The sequence below is a fragment of the Bos mutus genome, chromosome 17, assembly GCF_027580195.1.
Source record: "Bos mutus isolate GX-2022 chromosome 17, NWIPB_WYAK_1.1, whole genome shotgun sequence".
Taxonomy (NCBI): Eukaryota; Metazoa; Chordata; class Mammalia; order Artiodactyla; family Bovidae; genus Bos; species Bos mutus.
Window position 1 is genome coordinate 20,196,190 of NC_091633.1, and position 24,621 is coordinate 20,220,810.

Below are 24,621 nucleotides of genomic sequence, written 5' to 3' on the forward strand. Positions count from 1 at the left end.
CTGAGTGCATGTCCTTCCGAGCAGGCTGGATTCTAGGGAGAGCAGGAGAAACCTGGAAGGCAGCCTCCTGGGAGAGCAGGTGGGCCAGACTGCCTTCCCCAAGTTTCCTCCCATCAGAGGCTTCGTTAAACCCTCTTCTTGGACTTCTCTGCTGGTCCAGGGGTTAAGAATCCTCCTGCCAACGAAGGGGATGCAGGTTCCATCCCTGGTCCGGGAAGATCCTATGGGCCTCACAGGAACTGAGCCCAGGCTCTGCAACCACTGAGCCCGAGCACCTAGAGACTGTGCTCCACAACGAGAAGCCACTGCAATGAGAAGCTGGCACACAGCAACAAAGACCCAGCACGGCCCCAAATAAAAATGAATTAACAATAAAATCCTCTTTCAAGTTCAGAACCAGGCAAGGTGCTCCAGGAAGCCAAAAAGGCATCCCTCGGCCCTGCCCGGGGAGCGGCGCTGGCTGGACGCCTGGACCCTAGGGGCCACCTGGAGAGGATGACAGTCCTAGAGTGGCCTGCACAGTGTGGAGGGCCCCAGGGAAAAACAAACCCTCTAACTCTTGCCCATCGGACCCCAGCCTGAGCTACAGAATCCCACGGGGACCCACCTGCATCTCTTCTCCGCCCAGCAGCCACTGGGCCTCCCGCTCTCCCAGCCTAGAGGAATGCAGAGGTAGTAAGGCAGGCGATCGCGGTGCTGCTGGGAGACACAAAGCGCTGGCCTCTGCCTGCTCCCCTCCCTGCTGCCACATCTTCTCTAATGAGGGATAGAAAGGACACAAGTGGGGCAGAAAGAGGGGTAAAACCCAGAACAAACTGACCCACCGCCACTGGATGGGTCAGAGCGTGTGGTGAGCAGGGCCCACCCACCCTGGCGGACGAGGCCCGTTCACTCTGAACTGTGCCCTTTAAAAGCACACCTGCCCTGCCCGTCCCCCCCCCACAGGCATCCAGCCAGTCTGAAAGCTGCTCTCGCTTCAGGGAAGGGAAAGGCACCACTTCCCAGGACCTCAAAGACATACAACACGCAGGGCCTCTGACCACAGCCTCCTGGGTGTGTGGCTACAAGACTCGACAACGGGAAGCCCAGGGGGCCCCCAAGTCATGCCCACGCCGTGATCCCAGAGCATGCTGCCCTGTCTCAGGAATCTATGATAAATCCTGCTCTACATCCATGGTGCCTTTGGGCCTCTTTGAAGAGCAAAAGCTACAGAACAAGAAAAAAGAAATTCTGTTTTCTTCTCTGGGTAAAAAATGAAACAAAAAATTCACACAAACCCAAACCGAAAACTTCTGGGCACTGTTCAGACTGAACTGCATCAGGACATACTCATGGAATTTTTGTTGCTGTATTTGGCCACACGGCAGGTTTTCCAGGATCTTAGCTCCCCAACCAGGGATTGAACCCCAGGCCTCAGCAGGGAAAGCCGTAAGTCCTGACCACTGGACCATCAGGCAACTCCCCGGATGGATTTATAAGCAACAACATAACAACATGGCGTGGGTCATGGAAGGAATGCAGCGGCATGAACTTGAAGAATCAAGGACCCCAGTAGGACAAGAATCCTGGCCAGCCGTTAACTTGCTCTACTGCTGTTGCAGCTAAGTCGCTTCAGTCGTGTCCGACTCTTTGCGACCCCATAGACGGCAGCCCACCAGGCTCCCCTGTCCCTGGGATTCTCCAGGCAAGAATACTGGAGTGGGTTGCCAGTTCCTTCTCCAATGCATGAAGGTGAAAAGTGAAAGTGAAGTCGCTCAGTCCTGTCCGACTTTGAGCGACCCCATGGACTGCAGCCTACCGGGCTCCTCCGTCCATGGGATTTTCCAGGCAAGAGTACTAGAGTGGGGTGCCATTGCCTTCTCCGAACTTGCTCTATGGTTGGCCCAAATCATGCCCTCCCTGAGCTGTAGTGTGTGTGAAACGTGACAGCTGCAAGCACTGGATGCCAAATTAAGGCTGCTTCCAGCCTCAGTTTCCCCACCTGTAAAATGGGCACAGCAGCACTTCTGGGAGTCAAGTGAAAAGCAACAGGCAGAAGCTCTCTGGGCCATGGAGGGTACGACCCAAAACATGGAGGAATGAGAAAGGATGTTTTCCCTCTGGATCTCTAGCCACTGCCTCTCCCCAAATGGTCATCAGTTGGCCCTGAGTTACCTCCCAGCCACTGTACTGGGCACGGGGGACTCAAAGTCAAATAAGCCCAGGACCCTGAGCCTGCAGAGCAGCTAGGCTTGACCGGGGGATCCCCATAGTCTGGAGAGGGAAGAGTTGCCTTCTCCTTGGGCAGGAATCTCAGGATCCAGAAAAGTCCACTATGAAGCATCAACCTGTCTGGTTATGTGATGGGTGCCTTTATCAGCCTAAACCCTCCAGACACCCTCCTGTAGCTCTCAGGCCACCAAGACAAACTCAAGTGAATCAACATCCCAGATTTCACAAGCCCGCCTCCCTCCAGTTCACAACTGCGTCTTGAGTCTCAAGCCTGCTCCCCATCCAGTCTGAGGTGGTAAGGTTTCGGGCAAATGGAAAGTCATTCCTCCTGAAAGATCAAACCCGTGGATTTTTTTTTTTTCCCCAACACTCCTTCCCCTCTCCTATTCTCTTAAAATGCTGAATTCCTCTTTTCCCCCCGCTGCTGCAAAGTCAGACAGCACATTCCTCAGGAAAAGGGACAGTCAGCCAGGAAAAATAACTAGGTAAAAAGAGACAGCAATGGGTGTGATTGGCGCTCTAAACCTTGGTACCTAAGGAGTGAAGGGCAGGCTTCGCTGGTCAGCTCTCATCACCATGAGCTCACGACACTCAGTGAGTCATCGAGGCTAAGACCCGAAATAAAACCAGTGGCTCGGGAACTCAGCTGAATACTGATGGAGTGATATGTTCCCTGCCTCCCCTGGCTACTCCTGGTGGCAAAAGCTCAGGCTGCATGGCCCCCAAGTATAAAAATTAATGAGCTCTTTTCCATACTGGGTTAATGCAAATTGTGCTCTGGATCAATTAAATCGGCCACTTTATAACTTTGCTTGGCTGCGTTGGGAAATGTCACAGGCGTGGGGGGAAAAAATGAGGTCTTAAGTTATGCATGTCCATCTTACGGCTCAACAAGGGGGAGTGCTTTCAGAACTCTGGAAGCTTTTGTTATTAATGGTGTTTTAGTGTTGGGTTCTTAAACACATCAAACAAATTTCCTTCAAACTGGTAGTTACTGACTGCCACGGGGAAGGCTGCAGGCCTCCCACCTCCCAGATGGCTCAACCACAATGAACGCATAGCCTGTCAGATGCACAACACTGACGAACTAATTGAAATATGCTGCAGGAAGCCAACCCCAAATAAATGTGAAATAGCGGCTTCCTTACGCCAGAGCCCGCCTGCCGAACGCCCTCCCTGGCTGGCCATCCATACCGACTGAGCGGTCCCCTGGCTCCGAGAGCGCCGCCTCTGTGTGGTTTTCAATGGACTTAAATGTCTTTTTTTTTTTTTTTTTCCCATTGTGATTACCCGAGAGGGAAAAATTCTAATTGCAGAAAATGTTTGGTTTTCCTCCCTCTTATGGGGAAAAAAAAGAAACCCTGCAAGTGGAAAGTCAATTCTCATGAAGTGCCCAGAAAAGCAGTTATTGGGCCCTCAGGCAGGATGGAGGGAAGAAATGGACCCGTGGGCAATAAAGAGGCCTTGACCGGCCTCCAGACCTGCGGGCAGCCCTGTGCAGATGGATGCTGGTCCCTGTTGGAACTGGGAATGGCCACGCCAACGTCTGCCCCTTGCCCTTCAAGGCGGGTTTTCAAGGGGCTGTAAAGAGACAGCAGATGGACAGCCCATCTTTCACCCGCTTCTCGCAGGGCGCTGGCGCCTGGTGGGCTCTCCCTGGGGCCTAACTCCTCCGTGGACCACAGCCAGGTGAGGCCAGGAGGCCGCAGGGCCTGACTCGGTCCGGCAGGGCTGCAGCAGGAGATAGTTCTTGCCCTGCCTCACAGCACAGCAGATGAGTCGGCCAGGCCCTACGGAGACCTGGGCGGTCGTCCCCAGCTGCTAAAAGAGAAAATTCCATCCTTCAAGGGGAACCATCTCCGAAAAGGGAAATAAAGAACCTTGGAGAGAAGAAATAGCAATAACTCCTATGACCTGTGTACCAACTCTTCAAGGGGCACAAGCGACAGAACATTTTTGTAAAGGTGCCCAGGAGTAAGAAAGCCAGGATTGGAGGCATGGGGCCCCAGGAAGCCCCATGCTGGCCCGAAGTGCCTCCCTAGGAGCATTATTCCTTTGGGTGACAGGCTGCCCTCAGCTCCTCCCAGCAAAGACCAGTTCTGTTAGATGTGAGGTTGCCCACATCTTCTGGTGTGCTGGAACATGGGACCTCCTGTTTGCAGGCTGTGGAAAAGGGAAATGGGCACCCTTCTGGAAGGGGTACAGGAGGGCGAGGGGGGAAACCTACGTCCAGATATTTCTTCTTCTTCTGGCACCCAGGACGGAGCAAACACAAGAAGCTTCGGTCCCAGCCTTTACTCACCAAGAATCACTGAGCGTCGCCGAGGAGTCCAGGTGGCACTAATGGTATAGAATCCACCTGCCAAAGCAGGAAACTCGGCTTCGATCCCGGGTCAGGAAGATCCACTGGAGGAGGCAATGGCAGCCCACTCCAGCATTCTTGCCTGGAGAATTCCATAGACACAGGAGCCTGGAGGGCTACAGTCCTTGGGGCGGCAAAGAACTGAACTCAGCTGAGCACACGTGAGGAGCCCTGTTCTGGATGCTGCAGACACAATGACAAAGACAGCAGATGAGGTCTGTGCCTGGGAGTGGGAGGACTGTGGCCACGGAGAGGAAAGGCTCTCACAACAAATGCGATAGGAGCTGAGGGGAAACAACGACACTTGGGATCAGCCAGGGGTAGGTGCAAGTAGGCGTGGGTGCAAGTGTTGGCCGGGCCCCAGCTACTCACACAAGCTGCATCAGGTCCTTCACCTCTCTGAGCCTGTTTCCTTTCTGTTAAATGTGGCAATAGTCCCTCCTTATCACTCAGGAATGCCGTGTTGTGGAACTACTTTGCAAAACAGTCGGTACCCATTATTCACAGATTCCGTAGTATTTACGGCCCCTCCTATCTGGCTACAGTTTTACCTGTAACTCAGGAACTGAGGAGCGCGGTGCTTACTTGGTCTTTTGCAGACGTGCACAGAGCAGGGAAAAACTGAGTCACCCTGCCTGACTGAGCCCTGCAGAGGTCAAACAAGGCGGCCCCCTGCCTTTCAGTTCAAACTGTCAACAAGTATCCTCTCCGTGGTCTGTTTAGTGCCATGCTTTTCACACTTCTGTGCTTTTTGTTAGCGATTTAACATGGCCCCGAGCGTGAGGCTGAAGCGCTGTCTGGTGCTCAGAGCTGGGGAAAACCGTGATGTGCCTTATGGAGAAAACATGTGTGCTAGAGGATCTTCACTCAGGCATCGAGTAACGGTGCTGTTGGCTGAGTTTAATTTGATGAATCAACTGTTATTGCTGGTTAGTCACCAAGTCATGTTTCTTTTGCGACCCCATGAACTGTAGCCCACCAGGCTCCTCTGTCCTGGATTTCCCAGGCAAGAATACTGGGTGCGTTGTCATTTCCTCCTCCAGGGGATCTTCCCGACCCAGGGATCGAACCTGCATCTCCTGTACTGGCTGGCAGGCAGATTCTTTTCCACTTAGCCACCACGGAAGCCCAATGAATCAGTAACCTATATTAAGTAAGAAACACACACAAAAAGAGTTTTCTATTGGTCAGGGGACAAACGTTGTGGCCAGAGGCTGGCAGGAACCTAACTCTGAATTCCCCCAAAGAGCAGAACTGCCAGAACTGGACCTGGACTGTGTGCACACGTGACCTGGGATGTATTATATTACACTTCAAGACCTTCTGCCCTGCTGGGCCACCGCCCCATGCAGCTGAAGGTTGACATGTCCACACCCATCCGGTCAGCATTACCATGGGATGGGAATCAGCCTTGGGATCCCCAAGTCCTCGGGCTTCTTTTAATAACTCTCTTTCCCCTGTACCACCAACTCCCCACACCATCCCATAAAAGGGAAATGGGACTATGGGGTGAGGGCTCTCGGAGGAAAAGCTTTGAGAAAGATGCCGGATTTCAGCAAAAAGAGGGTGTGAAACTGCTTTCTCTCTTAAAAAAAAAAAAATCATTTTTTTTTTATAATGAGGACTTAAAAAAAAAAAAACTTATGTGGCTGTGCATGCGGCATGTGCAGCTGTGGCATGCAGGATCTAGTTTCCTGACCAGGGATCAAACCCTGGACCCCTGCATTGGGAGCTTGGAGTCTTAAGCCCTGGACCACCAGGGAAGTCTCGAAACTGCTTTCTTGATGTTCTTCCCCAAGCCGCTTGCTTGGGTTTGATTTGTCTGCTGCCGGAATCCTGCCTGTTGGTTAATCTGGTTTCCCTCCTCTGGTAAGGGCAGTTGTTAATATGGGTAACTGAAGCGAATGCCAGCCCTCCTCTCCAACAGGGCTCTTTCTGCCTTTGGTCATGACGATTTTGCAGGACTTTCTCTTGGTGTTCACCAGCCTGGAAGTGAGGAAGGCAGTACCCCTGTACCTACTTTACAGGAACAAAGGACCGATGTACAGGGCTGCTGCCCGTCGTCAACCCCCTCCAGTAACAAGAGCCCGCACCGAGCTGGGAATTAGGGACCTGGGTTCCAGGTTTTGGGGCAGGGCTTGGGCAAGTCGCTTCTCTTCTCTGGCATCATTCATCCTTAACGGGGCGCAGTCCTCAAGGCTCCAGTGTTCCCAGAGTCTCCTGCAAGGCTGGAGAAGACCTGAAAAGGCACCACCAATCTTGCCATTTTCTCTCCTTTTCCACAGGAAACTTTTCTGGAAGGGCCCTGGTGATAACTACAGATTTGAAACTCTAAATTCTACACACCTTTCCAGGTGCTGTGACTATCAAAACTCCACCCATTCTTCAAGGCCTCCTTCAAATCCCACCTCTTCCAGGAAGTCAACTCTGACCGTCTTACCCAGAAAGGGCGTCTCCTCCTCTGAACCCTGCCTGCTGTTTAAGCCACAGCATGCCCTGTGTTACATGTGGGGCGAATCACCCTAACCACACCGTGAGTCGAAGTTTTACATTCAATGTTACTTATTATATTCAACTCTTTATATGTCCAGTTTTCCAGAAACCCTTTGTGATGACTGATAAAGGTAGATTTACACATATGTATATATACACACATAGACAGTAAAGTAGAAATTAGTATGCTGACTATGAGGGTGAGTGAATATAGTCTGTATATGAATATGTTGCGTTGTCCGTCCAGCGTCCTGGAAGCCAGGGAAGAGGAGGTGACCTGAATCAGAAATACAGTGCAGGTGGAATGAGCAGAGTCCAGCAGAACTGGGTAGAAACCCGCAGAGCCTTTGGGCAAGTGGGTTGACCTCTCTGTGTCTCAGCTTCTTTCTCTGGGAGAAAGGAGGGTGGGAGGGCGAACACCACCTCACTGGCAGGGTGCATGGGGCAGCCTTGTGCACGCTGTACATGCAGTACACATACCAAACATGTTTTCCCCCCATCTTCCTTTCCATGATCAGAGGAAGCAAACTACTTTCCCTGCACACAGGGGAGGCAAAGCATCTAAATTCTAAAATCAATTTTTCTTACACGCTCTAAGAAGACTTGAGCAGAGAGGGAGCAATGCCCCTTGTTCATTACCCCAGGCTTTAGAGCAGAGCGGACAAGGATTTGCCATGGCTGCCATGGCACTACTTGATAACATCCTGGGTACCTAGTGAAAGCCTAATAAACACTGATGGAAGGATACAGAGAGAAGTCATTTGAAGACCACTTAGCGGGGCTTCACTGGTGGTCCAGTGGTTAAGAATCTGCTGCCAGTGCAGGGGACATGGGTTCGATCCCTGGTCCAGGAGGATCCCACATGCCCTGGAGCAACTGAGCCCGTGCGCCAAAACTACTGAGCCTACGTGCAGCAATTACTGAAGTGCGAATGCTCTAGAGCCTGTGCTCAGCAACAAGAGAAGCCACCGCAATGAGAAGTCCACAAACGGCAACTAGAGAGCAGCCCCCACTCACCACAAGTAGAAAGAAGTCCACACAGCAACGAAGACCCAGGACAGCCAAAAATAAATAAATACATAATTTTTTAAACCTTCATTATTAAAAACAAATAAAAGACCACTTAGCTACATCGGTGTCCGGTGGCAGGGGGTCCTGGTGGGCAGGTTTCGGGAGGTCTGTCCACAAGGCTGAGAAGGGGTGGGAAGGGGCCTGGAAGCATGTGAATGCTCACTCAAGATGGCTCACCTTTCCAGCCCATGGCTAAGGACACAGGCATGAGATCACTGGCCTTCCACAACGGAGCATACACTCCCCCACCCTCTACTCCATTGTCTTTTCCTAAAGCAGCCAAGCAGAGATCTCGAAACACCAGAAGTTTCCGCTTCTAATCTCTACAGATGAATGGCACCGTTCTCCATGACTGGCTCTTCACAGAGACCAAGATGGAAAGCCTGAACGGGATGGGATGGTGAGAACATCTGCCTGCTTTCATTTCATTTATGTATTTTTTTTCTTTGGCGGAACCTCACGGCTTGCAGAACATCCCCGACCAGGGATTGAACCCGAGCCTCCTACTGTGGAAACAGAGTCTTGGGCACTGGAGCGCCAGGGAAGTCCCCGTCTGCCTGGTTTTAAAACAGGTCTCTAGATAGGGAGGAAGGCAAAGTTGGGTCCCTGCGAGAGAGAATGTATAGTCAACTGGAAAAAGGGCTCTCAGCTTCTCACCTTTATCCCACAGACCTTTTCCCTAGAGCCTCCCATGTGCCAGGCACAGGACAGGCAGAGAAACGAGATTTAGGGCCAACCCCTGCTCCTCTAGGAGCTGAGTCTAGCAGGGAGGCACAGGATAACATTCAACTGCCATTCTTCGTGGTAAGTTGAATTAGCATGGGGCACAAAGGTGGAGGTGGTGGACTCCACCTGGGAAGGCCAGTGAAGACAAGTCTGGATCTCCGTAATGAACAGTCAAAAAGGCAGAGGATGTAGGGCCCAAATCCTGTAGGGCCTCATAGAAGCAGAGGAATTTTCTTTCAGATTCCATAAGGAAGGACCAACCAAAATCAACAGAAACCTGGTAACTTAGTTACAGACGTTATGGGAGGGCCAGGCCTGGAACCTTGAATCCCAGTCTGGTTCTCTACTGCCTCCCATGTCCGACGAGTGCGGAAGGCCAAAGAGAGAAGTCCATTCCACACCCAGGGCCCAGAGAGCTCACAGTCTGTGCCTGGACATCCTCATAGCAGAGCGTGTACTGTCCTAGTCATTTGGCAAGTCACTCCCTACAAGAAAAACAGCCCTTCCTAACTCATGGTGTTTCTCTCTGCAAAGGAAGAGGGCTGGGAGTCTCTTCCAATCGCCAGCGAAGAATTTAACAGGGACAGTCCAGGAGTCAGATAAGCAAGGGTCCCAGAGCTAAGCTGGGGTGGGGACTTCTACTTCATCCAGACAGATTCTGACAGTGCCCAGGATGCTGACCCAGGGCAGGCCTAGGGATGAATCAAACCCCACCTCCATCCTCCAGGAGCTGACAATCCAGCAGGGGAGATAAGCCAGACACAAAAGTAACTATAAAACAAGGCAGGTGGTGATAAGAGTCACACGAGAGACCCAGATAAGGTGCAATGGGAGTTCAGAGCAGAGATGAGTCACACTGGGGGCTTGGCCATGGGGAAGACTCAAATGAAGGGGAGCATTCCCTTCAGAAAGGAGGGAGGGGTCTAGCCTGCCACCCCAATGGCTCCCTGGTGGGGACTGGGGAGAGAGCTAGCAGTGGACCGAGAAAGATGCTCAAAGGAGGTCTCCTCTGAAGAACTCTGATTCTAGAGGGGAGGGGGTGGGCAGGCCTGAGACTTTCTGCCCTACCCCATATTTCAGAGGTAGGGACAGGAATGTAGGATGAGGAATCCAGAATTTATGTAGGGGGCAGCAAATGGGTTGAAAGGGGATAGAGCTAGAAGATTTGCCTTGAAATGACATTTGCCTAGCAAACACACTCTATTTACTCAGAACGTCCATCTGAGGTTTCCCTCAGGGAGAATTAGCTGCACGTTATGGGGGAGGGGGGACTCAAGAGTTTTCCCCTCCCCAAGTCACCCAGCGGCCCTGCACGCCCCCCGCCCCCTACCCCATAAGAAAGGCTGAGAGGGTAGGAAGGCAGATGGCTGCTCAGACACAGAGCTGGCACCGCAGGTTTTACAACAGGAAAGGGCGACTCACGGGATGGAGATTGGCCAGATTTTTCCTCCAGCGAGGGGGACAACCGGGAGCACTTCTTCCAAGTCCTGGCCCCCTCTCTCTGAGGGCCACACCCCACGCTTAGGCCCCGGGTACACCCCCAGGCAGGCCAGGGCTGGAGGAGGAGAGAAGCGCAGAGGGCTGGACGGAGGGCTGTGGCCACCACTTCCTCCCGACCCCTCAGTCAGGAGCGCGGGCCGGCCGGGGAAGGCCCAGCACCGCACACACACCTGCCCCTGGGCCGCCGCGACACTTGTCACTGGGGGAGGGGAGCCCTCCGCGCCCCAGCCAGAACCGACGGAAATTCGGAATTAGCATTGGGCCCCCCACCCCCCGAATCCGGAGGGCCAGTGCTTGGGGTAGGGGGGTCGGGTGCCGGGCTGGGGGCGGATTTCCTCAGCCCCGGGTCCCGGCGCGCCACACCCTCCTCCCAGCGCGGGGCGGGGGGCCCGGGTCTCCTTTTCCCCGCACCGGCCAGGAGGGCGGGCCGGGGCCTTCGGGAGCCGCCGCCCGCCCGGCCGGTGCTGGGGGGGGGGGTCCTCGCCCCGAGCCCGCCCCCACTGGGGTTTGCTGCGGGCCTGAGGAGGGGGCCCAGCCGCGCCGCCTTCCGGCCGGGCCGCTGAGACACTCACCCCGCTCTGCACGGCGCTGCTCCGTCCTCTTCGGCCGCGCTGGGCCGCCGCCGCCTCACGCGGCCCGGGAGACTCCGGCCCGGTGGCCCCAGCCCGGCCGGCTGCGCCCCGCGGCTCCACGCGCCGCCGCCGCCGCCAGCTGGCCCCGGGCGAGCGGCCGGACTCCCGCGGGCATGCTCCCAGATCGTCGGCTGGCGGGCGGCGAGCGGGCGCACGTGCGGGCCGCCTCGGGTCTGGGCGCTCGGAGCGCGGGCCGCGGGCGGGGATGGAGGCGGCGGCCGGCGGGGCGCGGGGCCGGGCGCGCCCGCGGACCGGCCTGACAGCTCTACACGGCGGCACCGCCGTGCCCCGCGCGCCTCAGCGGCCGCTGCTGCCCGTGCGCGCCGGGCCCGCCTCGCATTCCCTCACTCGGCGGTGGGCCTGCGCCTCCGTCAGGCCACGCGCGGAGCCGTCCGCCGCCTCCGCCCGCCCGCCCGCCGCGAGGGCCAGCCTCCGCCCGGAGAAACCCCGACAAACTTGGCCCCGCTCGGGCGTCAGGTCTGCGCTCGCCCGGGCGACCCCGCAAAGGCCTGGAGGTCACTTCCATGAGGGGAGGCCCCGGCCCACGACCTCTTGGCCCTTTTAACACTGTGAGCCTCACTTGCCAGGAGACACTCCCCCCGCCACCCCCCACCCCCAACAATACGAGGGGAAAGGAATGAGCAGATTTACAGAAAAGAAAAATCGAGTCCTTTGGGAGTAAAACGACAGAATCAAGGGGAACGAGCTGCGGAAAACTAAGGAAGGCATTTGGAATGTGTGGGCAAACCAAAGGTAGTCAATGGAACTCCAGACCTTGACACCTGGTGCTTTTATCCGTTACCAACCTGATTTGCAGAAATAGAGGCAACCAGTTCTCTCCTCAGGACACCAAATATGGTCTGGACCGAAAAATGAAAATGCTCTTTGGCAATCAGAAGGCGTGGCAGTAATAGTAGCCAGAGGGTAAGTTCTAGCCCCTGACCTCAAGAAGGAACTGGCAGAGGATCAGAAATAGCTTCATCTTGATATTCCAACCAGACTGGACACTCCAGTTGAACCAAGAGGGTACTGAGTGATATTTAAATCATGAAGTATATATTTAGATTAAGCAAGGAAGGCCTTATTTGTCAAGATTTGAAGTAAATGAATTAAACAGGGCACACCCCCAACCTAGGAGTAGTTTACTTATCACTAAGTATCACTTTCTCAGGTTGAAAGGAGCCAGGGAGTGCTTCCCCTTGGGAGGGCAAGTGTAAGGTGAAGTTAAAAGCAGCCCAAGATGAGTTCAGATCAAGTCAGAGAGAGTACAACCCCAGACCAAAGGCTGTCCCATCTCCTTGGACACTGAATGGGCCAACTCCTTCCCTCCATCAAGAGGCACCCTAAGAGCCAGTCAAGTTTTCCAGCCCCAGCTGCTGTTGAGTCGGCCAGGGATTGAGTCATCATCTGTCTCCCGCACAGGCGTCCTCCTTGCCTGAGGATCTGTGGAAGCCAAACTGAGCGACAGGTCCTTTCACTGCTACTTCTGCTTTGACCTTTACTTTTTTGATAAAGGTAAAAAAAAAAAAAAAAGTTTTCAGAGCATATAGATTTCGGGAGTGAGGCTCTCTGTCTGTAGGCCAGTCAGAACAGAGCCCCTGGGCAGCTGCCCTTGTAACCCTGCAGTGCCTGCCCCCAAACCAGTAACTCAGAGGACTTAACACCATTAAAAACCAGAGCCCACAACTGGCCAGCAGGAATAAATACACTGATAGCACAGATGTTTGTATCCACAAATATTTATTCAGTGCCTGTATGCAAAGAGATGGTCCCTGCTCTTGCGGAGCTTACAATTTCATCACTCTAGCATCTGACTAGATTTTAAAACTGCAACAAGGACTGGTCTTTATCTAATGTCAGTAGCACTACAGGAAGCAGATTTCTCACTGTATTGGTCATGGTTACAGTGAAATTGTGAATAAAACATTATCTCTGAAGTCTGTAGTCACAGCAATGACAGGGCATATAATGTCCAGCAAATGCAAAGTTATGGCTTGATTCCTCCTATTTGAGAGGAGCCTATTGAAACAGAACACAAATCTGAAAGGGAAAGCTTAGTAACACAGGTCGTAAGAATACTGGTGTAGTTTATTATTAAACTGCCACAGAACTCTTGGCAAGGCAGGAAATTATTTCCTGCAAAATTGGTGCAATATAATTCATTTAATCAGACCTGCAAATTTCATAACCATGTACAATCACTTGTGATGGGTAAACACGATTTACCTTTGATTCCTAAAGGGCTCTAGACATGTATCGATATTTATTTTCTAAAGCTTCTTATAGACTCACAGCACACGTGGCACATTAAAATTTACTGAAAACTGCTTTTGAGATATCTAAAATTCAAAATGACAGAAATGTCTAACTTCTCAGAATTCAAATAGCATTCAGCCAAGCACTGGGCTTTTCCGAGTTAAAAGGGGGAACAAATTCTGGTTGCTTATCAAACTCCAAAAGCAAATCATAAACTTCATGTTAACCTTCAAACATTCAGTGGCATCCTCTTCCTTTGTGTGGTCCTGCTTCACAGGCCAGCAACTTTAGAAGTCTAATTATGGAACATTCAAAGGAGCAATTATTTTTATTACATTGGCAATACTTTTTTTTTTTTTTGCAAAACAGCTTATATCAAACAACTCCCAAGTCACATTGAAGATTGCAGGGTATTTGAACTTACTACAGAGGTCATCAATTACTCATGGGAAAAAACAACACACACACCAGAGGGAAGCTCATTTAAACCCCGAGAAAGCTCATTTTTTACAAAAAGATGGAGAGAACATCTTTGACCACCTAACGTATGTCAACCAGCCCAAGGCAGTTTTTAAGTCAATTGCTAGGGACATGGTCTACTTTTCTAAGAAAGCACTGAAATCACTACTTCAAAAGCCTATTTAATAACTTAGAATGAATCTGAAATGTACTACGGATTGAAAACTTAAGAGATACCAGGCACTTTGCATATAATCTCCCACAATGGAAGGAAGTTTCTTATCTTTACCTGGAGGAAAGCCTGAGCAGGGTGTGATCCAGGTCTGGCTCACCTGTCCCCTGTCCAGCTCCTGCAGTCCTAGTGTGGATTAGTAGCTATATCCACTTGGCACCTTCAAGCAGTCAAGCACATTCCTCCCTCAGGCGTTTCAGTGAAAGGAAGGCGGCAGGTCTGGGTGACAGGAGAGCAGTAACTCTATTTCAATTTTAAATGGCACTTCCTAGAAGTGGAAGATTCACTTAGTAAAAAACCTAACTGCAGCCAGCAACTATAGTTTACCTCCCTGGGATATAACAGTTGCTTTTTAAGGTTGTCACCTTTCCAGCTTTTAGGCTGTTTTTATTTTTTTTATTTTTTTTTGGACAAAGCTGAGGCTGTTTTTAAATAGAGTAGTTGTACATTAAGCATTACCAAAAGGAAAGACGGTTGGAAGGATTTTCCTTGGTGTCCCTCTTCACAGCTATGGAGAGAATTTTTTTTAAATTTCTGAAGTGACTGATACTTCCAGTTTATGACATGTCACAAATCAAATCACATGTTTCCCTGAGAGGCACAGAAGACACTTTAATGGGGCTTAAATACTGGAATATGACTACTAAGAAGATAACTCCCTGGTAAGATAAAACTCTCATCTCTTCTGAAAGGGCAATTTCCTATTCTTTGGAATGTAACAGACTTTACAATAAAAGCAGGGAACAATGAAACAGGCTGACAATTTTCAAGTGAGTTTTTAATGTCATGTATAGGACCATATTAAAGGGAGCATCACCCGTAAAGTCAATCCCTGTATTAAGTTTTGATACAACTATACTGGAGATTGATTAAAATGAATGTTTTCTTCACTAGGAGATTAAAAAGAAAGAAAGAAAGAAAAAAAAAAAGACTAGAAAAAAATACCAGGAGTAAGGCACTTGATTCTGATGAGTAACTCTGATTAGCCAGAGGTCTTCAACAGGTTGCAGGAGGTGGGAGCAAAGGTCTGATTCATGGACAGGAAGAAGCAGGAGAGGCAGCTGTCAGTGAGTTCCCCTTGCTGAGAACCCCCCACAACGCTGAGCAGGGAGCCTGAGGAGGGAACCAGGCCTGGAGCTCAGGCAGAGGAAGCTTTGGTGAAGGGTGCTCAAAGATTCTCTGAGATCCCTGCTCGAAGGCATACATAGACCCTAGTGGAATATCGGGTGGCTTGGCTCGCCAAAACTACATGCTATTAAGAGCCACAGGGAGGAGGAGAAAAAGCTCAAGAGTAAACCAAACTTTAAAACCTGAATCGGTGGGAATTAGTGTTGAAAGTGTGGAATGAGTCTTGTTTATCAACACATATTGAGCTTGAGTGGGCACTGGGTTCTGACTGGCCACCAAAAAAGCGAGCAGCTGAGGAGCCCGGACCTTGACCAGCAGTCAGGACCTCTACCTGCCATACTTCTGGTCAGATCACAGCCTCCGACCTATGTGGAATTTCTGAGAGCAGGAGGCACTGCCAAGGCAGTGGGCTAGAGCCCCCCAGCAAGGCCAATCGAAAGGCACGGCGCTCTATCTAGACACATTACCTGTGCAGTAACAAGCAGCATAAGCTGCTCTGACCTCCACCTACTGTTCTTACAGCAGCTACTATGGAAGTGTTTTTCTTCATTGGGAGGGTGGGGGGATGGGGGATGGTGGAGAGATGTTAAAAACATCTTCCTGACAATCTGACATCTGAGGCCGTGTACGCTGAGGAAACTGCTCTTACAACCTTACTGGGTGGTGGCCTGTATTTCATCAAAGCTTTTTATCATATCAGTGTCAAAGGTGGGACACAAGTTACATTCAGAAAGATGGGCAGAAAGCTACAGCTCTCCAGCTGACTTTTTTCTGGAAAGTACTACATATATCACAAAATTAGAGATTTCCATCTCTAGCATTTTTCTTTCTTACAAATAAGAAAGCTTAAGGGAAACAGAATGAAATATTCTCACTTTCAGAGCTTTCCAATATTCCATTATTTCCAACATTTCCATTATTAACTCTAATGTTCACTCTAAGACACGTTTCAAACAGGAATTACATTACCATTTTTAAAAAAAACTTCAACATAGTTAAATCTAGGGTATGCTTTTTTTTTTTGCATTCAGCATGTATTACTCTATCACTGTGGAAGCTCTTCTTAAGCATTTATTTAAAAAAACTAGACTCATATTCACAATGTAGAACAAGTTTATAAAATTGGTGTGCAAAGTTCATCGTAAAAGGATAACACTATGTTTAGAAACAAAGCTGCCTCCCCTGTTATATTTCTTTATTCTTGATATAAACAGGAGACATATACTATTTAAAAATAATACTTTTTAAATAGTAAAATATACAAGAGGTTCCTGAGCATAACAAAAATATCTTGAAAATATGTGGCTATCTGAAGTATAAAATAGCAAGTGTAAAGAATAGCATGATTGTAAAACTACGTTTGAAGGCTTAGAAACAGTATAAAATAGTTTGCCTTTTTTGAGTGCATAATTATACATTAGTGCAAACAAAAATGTCTCAAAATTTAATGACCACAAATCTCAAAGATTTGCAGAGGTGCGCAAAACATGGAATTTCTTTAACGTCATGCGAACAGAACCCAGCTCTCGATTAATCTCCTCCAAACGATCTTCCAAGGCTTCCTGGGCGAAAATAAAGGAAAAAACTTAATCAGAATTCTACCGAGTTCACCAATTCTATAAGTATCACTAAAATGACCTCTCTCTTGCAGCAAATGAGCAAGTTTAAACATCAAAATTAAAATTATTTTGGCTTTTATACAAATCATCCTTTACATTATTTCATTTAAACTATAAACATAAATCAACTTTTCAACCATTCAAGGTAACTGCTGAACTTTAAATATTCTCAATATGTTTGATACACTATGTAGAAATTATAGCAACAGCAACCCAGTTCTCTAGGAGAGAATTATTTGACTCCGCTGAACTGAAAACAGTACAGGAGGAGTCCAGAAGGTTCTTCATACATTTCCCCAGAAAAAATGGACACATCTGACTGGTGCTGTAACCCACTTATATCAGATAACTTTTTTCTGACCAAAATTTCTAGGTTAAAAAGGAAAAATGCTGGAGGAGACCTTTCCAAGAAACAAGAGATTGTACAATGAATCAGTGTAACAACTGCTATTTTAAAATAAACACTACTACTGTTAAACAGTACCTGAAATATATATTCACCACTTTAGGTATTTTATTCAGTACTAACTCCAATGGTATCCCGAAATAAAACCTAAAAATTTTCTCTTCAACACTTTCACTGTAAGAAATTAACAGTTCATTTTTAGAATATTCAGAAGATAGAAGAGCAAAAAGTAACAACCACTGTTTCTGTTTCCTGTTTTTTTATGTATATAGGAACATCATTTTAAGAAAAAAAAATCAAACACTTCTTTAGAATGTTTTTCAATTTAACTTTTCTTGTTATGGAATATCCTTTATGAGATCATTTTAAATTAAATACATATTCTGAAACATGTCTCTACACATACCTAGAAATATTGCCTTAGGAATCATTCCCTCAAGTAAAAATGCTAGGTCCAAAAAAATGTATAATTTTAAAGCTTTGGATACATGTCAAGCTGAATTCCAGGAAGTCTGTGACACTTTCTCCTTACTCAGTGTTGAAGGATAAGCTTTTCCCTAGCCCAGGTATCATTGTTTTTTTGTTTGTTTTACACCTGCCAATGTAAGAGCTTAAAAATGATGCATGCACACGTGTGTGTGCTCAGCTGTGTCCAAGTCTTTGCAACCCCATGGACTGTAGCCCACCAGGCTCCTCTGTCCATGGGATTCTCCAGGCAAGAATACTGGAGTGGGTTGTCATTTCCTTCTCCAGATTTTTCCCACCCAGGTATCAAATCCACGGCTCCTGTGGCTCCTCCACTGGCAGGCAGTTTCTTTACCACTGAGCCTCCTGGAAAGCCTTAAAAATTATGCTTTTGTTTAAATGTGTGTCTGTTTTTTTTTAACTCATTAGTGAGGTGGAGCATTTTTCATCGTTTTTTGCCCTTTTTTACTTACGAATCCTACACAAGCATCCTCAGCCCTTTTTTTTGTTGTTGCCCTTTATCTTCTTACTATATTGAAACAGCTTTGACACACATGACCGGAAACTAAGGCCCTTTAAAAGTCTTATTTTAAGAGCTTGTTGGGACTTCCCTGGTGGCTCAGTGGTGAAGAATCTGCCTGCCAATGAAGGAGACATGAGTTCGATCCCCGATCCAGGAAGATCCCACATGCTGCAAAGCAACTAAGCCAGTGTGCCACAACTATTGAGCCTGTGATCCAGAGCCAGGGAGCCACAACTACTGAGCCCACGTGCCACAACTACTGAAGTCCGCACACTCTAGAGCCTGTGGTCCGCAACAAGAGAAGTCACCACAATGAGAAACACACACACCACCACTAGAGAAAAGCACGAAGACCCAGCATAGCCAAAAATAAAAATAAATAAAATTATAAGGAGCTTGGGCCTCCCTGATAGCTCAGTTGGTAAAGAATCCAATCCCTGGGTCGGGAAGATCCGCTGGAGAAGGGATAGGCTACCCACTCCAGTATTCGAGGGCTTCCCTTGTGGCTCAGCTGGTAAAGAATCCACCTGCAATTCAGGAGACATGGGTTCAATCCCTGGATTGGGAAGATCCCCTGGAGAAGGGAAAGGCTACCCACTCCAGTATTCTGGCCTGGAGAATCCCATAGACCAGTCAATGGGGTCGCAAAGAGTTGGACACGACTGAGTGACTTTCACTTCACTTCATAAAGAGCTTAAAATCATCATATGTAAACATATATGGAACCAAATGTTTCAGATACATTTAGAATTAGAGAACCAACAAATTTTTCTTCTGCCTTCCCAATAAACTGCTTATTTACTTCTGGCTGCACCTTGTGACTTGTGGGATCTGGGACCAGGATCAAACCTGTGCCGCCTGCAGGGGAATCACAGAGTCCTAACCATTGGACCACCAGGAAATTTCTCAGTAAACTACTTAAAAATGAGTTTCATGTGTTGAGTCTTACCAATTATTGAATAAAAACTTTCAGAGCAACAAAGGAAATGAAAGAAAGTCAGAAAAAAAAGAGACGTTAAAGATAACGAAGAACCCATGTGGGATCTTCCTGGATTGGGGATCGAACTTATGTCTCCTTCACTGGCAGGCAGATTCTTTACCACTGAGCCACCAGGGAGGTCCCAACAAGCTCTTAAAATAAGACTTTTAAAGGGCCTTAGTTTCTGGTCATGTATGCCAAAGCTGTTTCAATATAGTAAGAAGACAAAGGGCAACAACAACAAAAGGGCTGAGAATGCTTGTGCAGGATTCCTAAGTACAAACCTAGAAAAAGACCTCTTCTGTGTGTCTCTCTTTCCTTCTGATATCACAGATCAATCTGAGAATGAACTTTTCCTGAAATTAAGGCACTGAAAAGCCAAAGCATGCTGTTATATGAGACACGGCACTGATGTGATGTTTAAAATGTTACAAAAAGAGATTTAAAATGTCCCATGGCTTCATGCATTTTATTGATAATTCTCTTTGAAAAGCAACTAAAAGAAAGGCACATGGGTCATTTCACCTGCACCATCTCCTGCTCAATAATGGAATCACATTTCTCTTTTTAACCTCACATCTATTCCAGTTGCAAAGTGCCACTGTTTTACATGTTCACTAAATGGAAAGAGATTCAGAAATAATTTGCAGTTTGGAGAGGAAAAAACAAAACACAAAAAGAGAGATTTCATGTGAGAGCCTTAACAATGCAGAAATCTGTTAACAGACATCTTGCCATTTGCTCCCAAGTTAGTTTCTTGAAAACATGATGGCATGAATGCCTTTTCTTGGAAGTATCAAGTAAAATCACTTTGTTCCTGAAAGCTAGCATCAGGTTATAAAATACGCTGTCATTACCAAACACTTCCCATAAAGGCTAAAAGTTCTGATCGACTGTTTCAATGTGCCTACAAACTGACATTAAAGAACCACTGTGGGGCCGTGCAGACTTCCCTGGTGGCCCAGTGGTTAAGAATCCGCCTGCCAACGCAGGGGACATAGGTTTGATCCCTGGTCTGGGAACTAGGATCCCACATGCCTCAGGGCAACTAAACCCATGTGCCACAACCACTGAGCCCTCGCTCTAGAGCCCACCCTCTGCAACAAGAGAAACCAGCGAAACAAGGAGCCCACGCACCACAACTAGAGAAAGCCTGCACACAGCCAACAAAAACCCAGCACAGCCATAAATAAGTAAATAAATACTTTTTTAAAAGTAGAAGAAAAAAAATCCTCGTGGTTAAATGGAGCACTGACTAGCATCAGGCCTCCAAAGCAGATTCAAGCTAAGACACGTCACCTGATTTAATCTCGTCTGCAAAGTGACTCGTCCTCCAGTAGACGGCATTCGGCTTAGTGCTGCCTCAATCTGGTAACACACACAAAAAAACGTTTAAATAAAAATAGGGGAATTCTAATTACTGGCAAGGATGTTTATAACAGGATGGAAAGAAGACTTCAGCCTAGTATTTTCTTGTCCATCTCGACTTCACCTAAGTTCCCTCTGACACAATTAGTAACGACAGCTGGGTTCACACGCGTTTCCAGTACAGCTTTGTATGGCATCAACAGTAACTTCCTGTGTTTGACTCAATAATTCCCTTCTGACTGTTCCTCAGACATCTGTATTAAGTTCAGACAAAGATTTAAAACTTTTTTTGTCTGTTTGTTTTTACCTGGTCTTTTTCTTTTGTAAGTTCATCAAAAAACCGTTCCGTTTCAGCTAGGGTCCTTATCTTTGCTGTATACTCAAAATTGTTACCCTGTGGTGCTGTGGAGACGGGCTGACACTGTTCATAGCTAAATGACTTGTTCTTCTCCCAGGCTGGTCTCACAGAGACTTTCTTCGCTCCATTTGGCAACGGTTCGGGGGAAGAGCTATGATTAACATGGATGTCAGGGGCTTTTTCTGAGTATTTTTTTTCTGCCAGAGAGAAAAGAAATTTCTTCCTTATCAACTCTTCTCAAAGAGCATGTACATACTAAATATGCTACCCAACTTCACTTTCTGGAAATGGCTGCTACATGGTCAAAAAAACGTAATGAAAAGAAAATATGTAATCAATCATATATACTCAGCTTTTTCTCCTCAGAATTCTAAAAACCTTTCCCTCAGTCTGACAATCTTCACATCTCCCCTAAATAAACGTATGCAAACTTTCTGTAAACTTGAAGCAAAAGAAGTTTAAAAAATAAGCAACACATTTAGTGGACATATATCAACATTACAGAGTTAGCATTTTAAGGGCCTGCCCAAGCAATTTCATGTATATTATTTTATAACTTTATCTCAAACAGAAAGTACAATTGAGAAAAAGGAAAAAACATCCAAAGCCTAAGTTGTATATAAGTTACAGAACATAAAAAACTGAACAATATGGCCCTGGTAATTAAACATTAACATCCCCTGACCTCAGTTTCCCAACTTTCCAATGAGGATAACACAAACAATATGAGCATCAACAATACTTATTTTTAGAGGCCCTTGGGTAAAAAAAATTTAAGTGCAGGCTATAATGTCATCTAGAGCCCTGATGCCAGAAACTCACAAAATGAATGACTAAAACCATAATTAATAATTTTTTAGGAAAAGATACCTTCCGAGTCATCTAGAGGAAGAAACTGGAGTTGTTTCCTTGGATTGGAACGTTGTACAGTAGACACAGGAACAGTATCTAAATCATCCAAAAGTATATCAAATCTATTGAATGAAGCAAGTTACTTGTGAGAAAAAAATGTTAACTGATGTTCCCTATTCTCCACTAGACAGATGAGCTGGCATCCAAGTTAACTCACATATTTACATATTTTTTAAGAGAGAAAGGTGGTCATATATTTTTTAAAACTTAAATTTAAATAATATTTTCTAACACAAAACTATATTTACATGCCAGCGACTTAAAGCATTTACTGATACATGATCTCATCTGATCTTTGTTAATAAGCATATGAAATAAGCAGATAGGCATTATTATCCCTGTTTTATAGAAGAGGAAACTGAGGTTCAATGTGCTTCATTAATTTTCCCCAACAGCCCGACAGAGCTGGGCCACCAGCTCTCGTGTCTTAGGCGTCAGTGGTCATCTCCCACCACAGTACACACAGCAGACCACCCTTCAGAGAGAACAACCTTCTCAGGAGCACAGGTAAACTGATGTTGAGTGCCAGGGCCATACCAAGACAGCCCACTTTCTTATACAAATTGCCCCCAGTTTTCCTTATACCTTAAACCTTTTTAGGAAAACAAAGAATTATTCTATATCCAAAAGCTGGAAGGGGTTCTGAGGCAGTATTTAAATTTTATAGTAGCCAGTTTACATGGTTAAAAACAGTTTTCATGTATTATAGTACTTTTTTTATTTTTAGTAGGGCGTTTATTTAAATGATTTAAATCTACAGAATCCCAACTGACAACTGAAAAATTAGTGATAGCTAGATGTAAAAGTTGACATTAAAAAAAAAAAATCAATTCTATTACATATTTTATTCTACAGTTTTTAGAGAACTTACCGAATCGGGCTGCTCTCGTTTTTGCTAAGTAGATGACTAAATCCTGGGGATAAATTTTCTTTAGGGGATCGCTTTGGACTATACGCCATGGTCACTGGTGTTAACATAATCTCTCTCCTTGCTACAGAGGAAAATGAAGAGGGGACAGTCTTTTCCTTCTATGTAGGGGCTATGTTGGCAGAACACAGAAAAGCACTGAAAGAAAAACTAACTGTAAAAAGAATACATTTTCACTGTAAAACTTTTTGAAAGATAAATAAGAGTACACAAAACTAAACGCATACTTCTAACTATCTAGAGGAAACCACTGGCCATATTTTACTCTATCAGACTGTTGTTGCAGTGCTCTGTCTCAAAACTGGTTTTTCAGGATTTTAGAAGTCGACTGGAAATAAGATGGAAACACCAGTGCACCTATGAACAGTTCTAAGAGCACAGTCATATATGAATTTCTTCAGCTGCTTACGAAAATGGAAATTAAGGATACAGAAATCCAATGCTTGAGTTTAAAATCATACTTGCAACCGGCTAAAGAAAATGCTGAGTAACTTTAGGTAACTACATGAAAAAAAAAAACCAGCTTTATTTCAGGCTAGCTTAATTTGTTTGAACTAATGTTTAATTAGTCAGTATCAAAATATTTGAGTTTGACTCAAAAACTGAAGTGGTATTAGTTGCAAAACATTTGTGGAACACACATAAAAATCTCACTTTGATAAACGGTGAGAATGTCTTCTGTTATGGTCATAGTAACTGTGCAATCAGACAGTTTGTTACTGAACAAGATGGCATTTAGAGATTCGGTGTTCAGAGTACTGTACTAGGTGCTACGAAAAGCATAAGGGAAGCAGAAAGCATCAGTGTGTACAGCTCAGATGTCACTCTTCCAAGCCCAAGACAGAAACCTCTAACCCTTACTTGGAGTATTCGATTTACGATTTGAAGGTGGCAAAGATGATGATCTCTGTGAAGCAGAATTAAACCTCTTTTGTCTTTGCTGGGCACCTCTCTCTGGGGACCGACTTGCATTGACTGAAGAGTCAGCTGGCCGAGGATTCACCAATTCTGTAACAGAAAAATGTAAAAAACAAAACTAGCTTCAGTTATCTGCCTTCATCAGCAGATGGTTACACAAAGCAAGCAATTCTTCTATCTATATTATAATGATTATTTGCAAATGCACCACATTACAATGAAAACACTTGATGAAAAAAAATGTGGGAGTTTTTAATGAATTCATTCTGGTTCTCTGTTTACAACTGGCATTCAAGGTGATTTTTCAAGAGAGTTTATTTTTAGAAAACAGGTCACTAATTTATTTACTAGGAGATACTGCTTAGGAAATATAACACCGAAGATCTTAATGATGTGATTAGCAGGCCTGACCAAATAAGCGCCACAGAAAGTACAAGTGCCTGGACCTGTGAAACACACTTCAAGTATTAAACATACTTCTTGGGCTTCCCTGGAGGCTCAGTGGTAAATAATCTGCCTGCCAATGCAGGAGACACGGGTTCAATCCCTGATCTGGGAAGATCCCACATGCTGTGGAGCAAATAAGCTTGAGTGCCTTGACTATAGCCTGATATAGAGCCCAGGAGCTCTAACGACTGAGCCCGCCTGCTGCAACCACTGAAGCCCACACACGCTAGAGCCTGTTCTCCACAAGAGAAGCCACTGCAGTGAGAAGAGTAGCCACAACAAAGAGTAAGCCCTGCTGGCCGCAACTAGAAAGAAGCCCGTGTGGCAACTAAGACCCAGCACAGCCGAAAATAAACAAATAAAATCATTAAAAAATAAACAGACTTCTTGTCCTACTGACAGAAGCTCAGTAAGCAAGAAAGGGAGCGTAGGAAATGTTATATCTCACTTTATGAACTCCAAATGCCTGCTGTAACTTTCTGATGTGTGTGAGTAAGACAAACTGAGGTAGAAAGTTTCAAATACTCTTAAGAATGTCACAGAAATCTTTAATAACAGAGACTAATATGTCATTTACTTTGTATAAAAGGTATGTATGTAACGACAATGATACATTAACAACTAGTGG

General features: G+C 46.7%; 2 protein-coding genes across 2 annotated transcripts in view; both read right to left on the bottom strand.

Annotated features, from left to right (window-relative positions):
* PITPNM2 (phosphatidylinositol transfer protein membrane associated 2) overlaps window positions 1-11,445 on the bottom strand; it is a 159,333-nt gene extending 147,888 nt beyond the window's left edge. The window contains 3 exon segments of the mRNA XM_070386266.1: window positions 4,514-4,756; window positions 10,286-10,418; window positions 10,936-11,445. The gene's annotated coding sequence lies outside the window, so the exon portion shown is untranslated.
* A 2,881-nt stretch (window positions 11,446-14,326) lies between these two features.
* The window catches only part of MPHOSPH9 (M-phase phosphoprotein 9), a 54,028-nt gene continuing 43,733 nt past the window's right edge, over window positions 14,327-24,621 (bottom strand). The window contains 6 exon segments of the mRNA XM_005904670.3: window positions 14,327-16,632; window positions 20,362-20,430; window positions 20,738-20,985; window positions 21,659-21,762; window positions 22,572-22,692; window positions 23,490-23,636. Coding sequence (XP_005904732.2) covers window positions 16,531-16,632; window positions 20,362-20,430; window positions 20,738-20,985; window positions 21,659-21,762; window positions 22,572-22,692; window positions 23,490-23,636 — 791 coding nt within the window. The 3' untranslated portion in view covers window positions 14,327-16,530.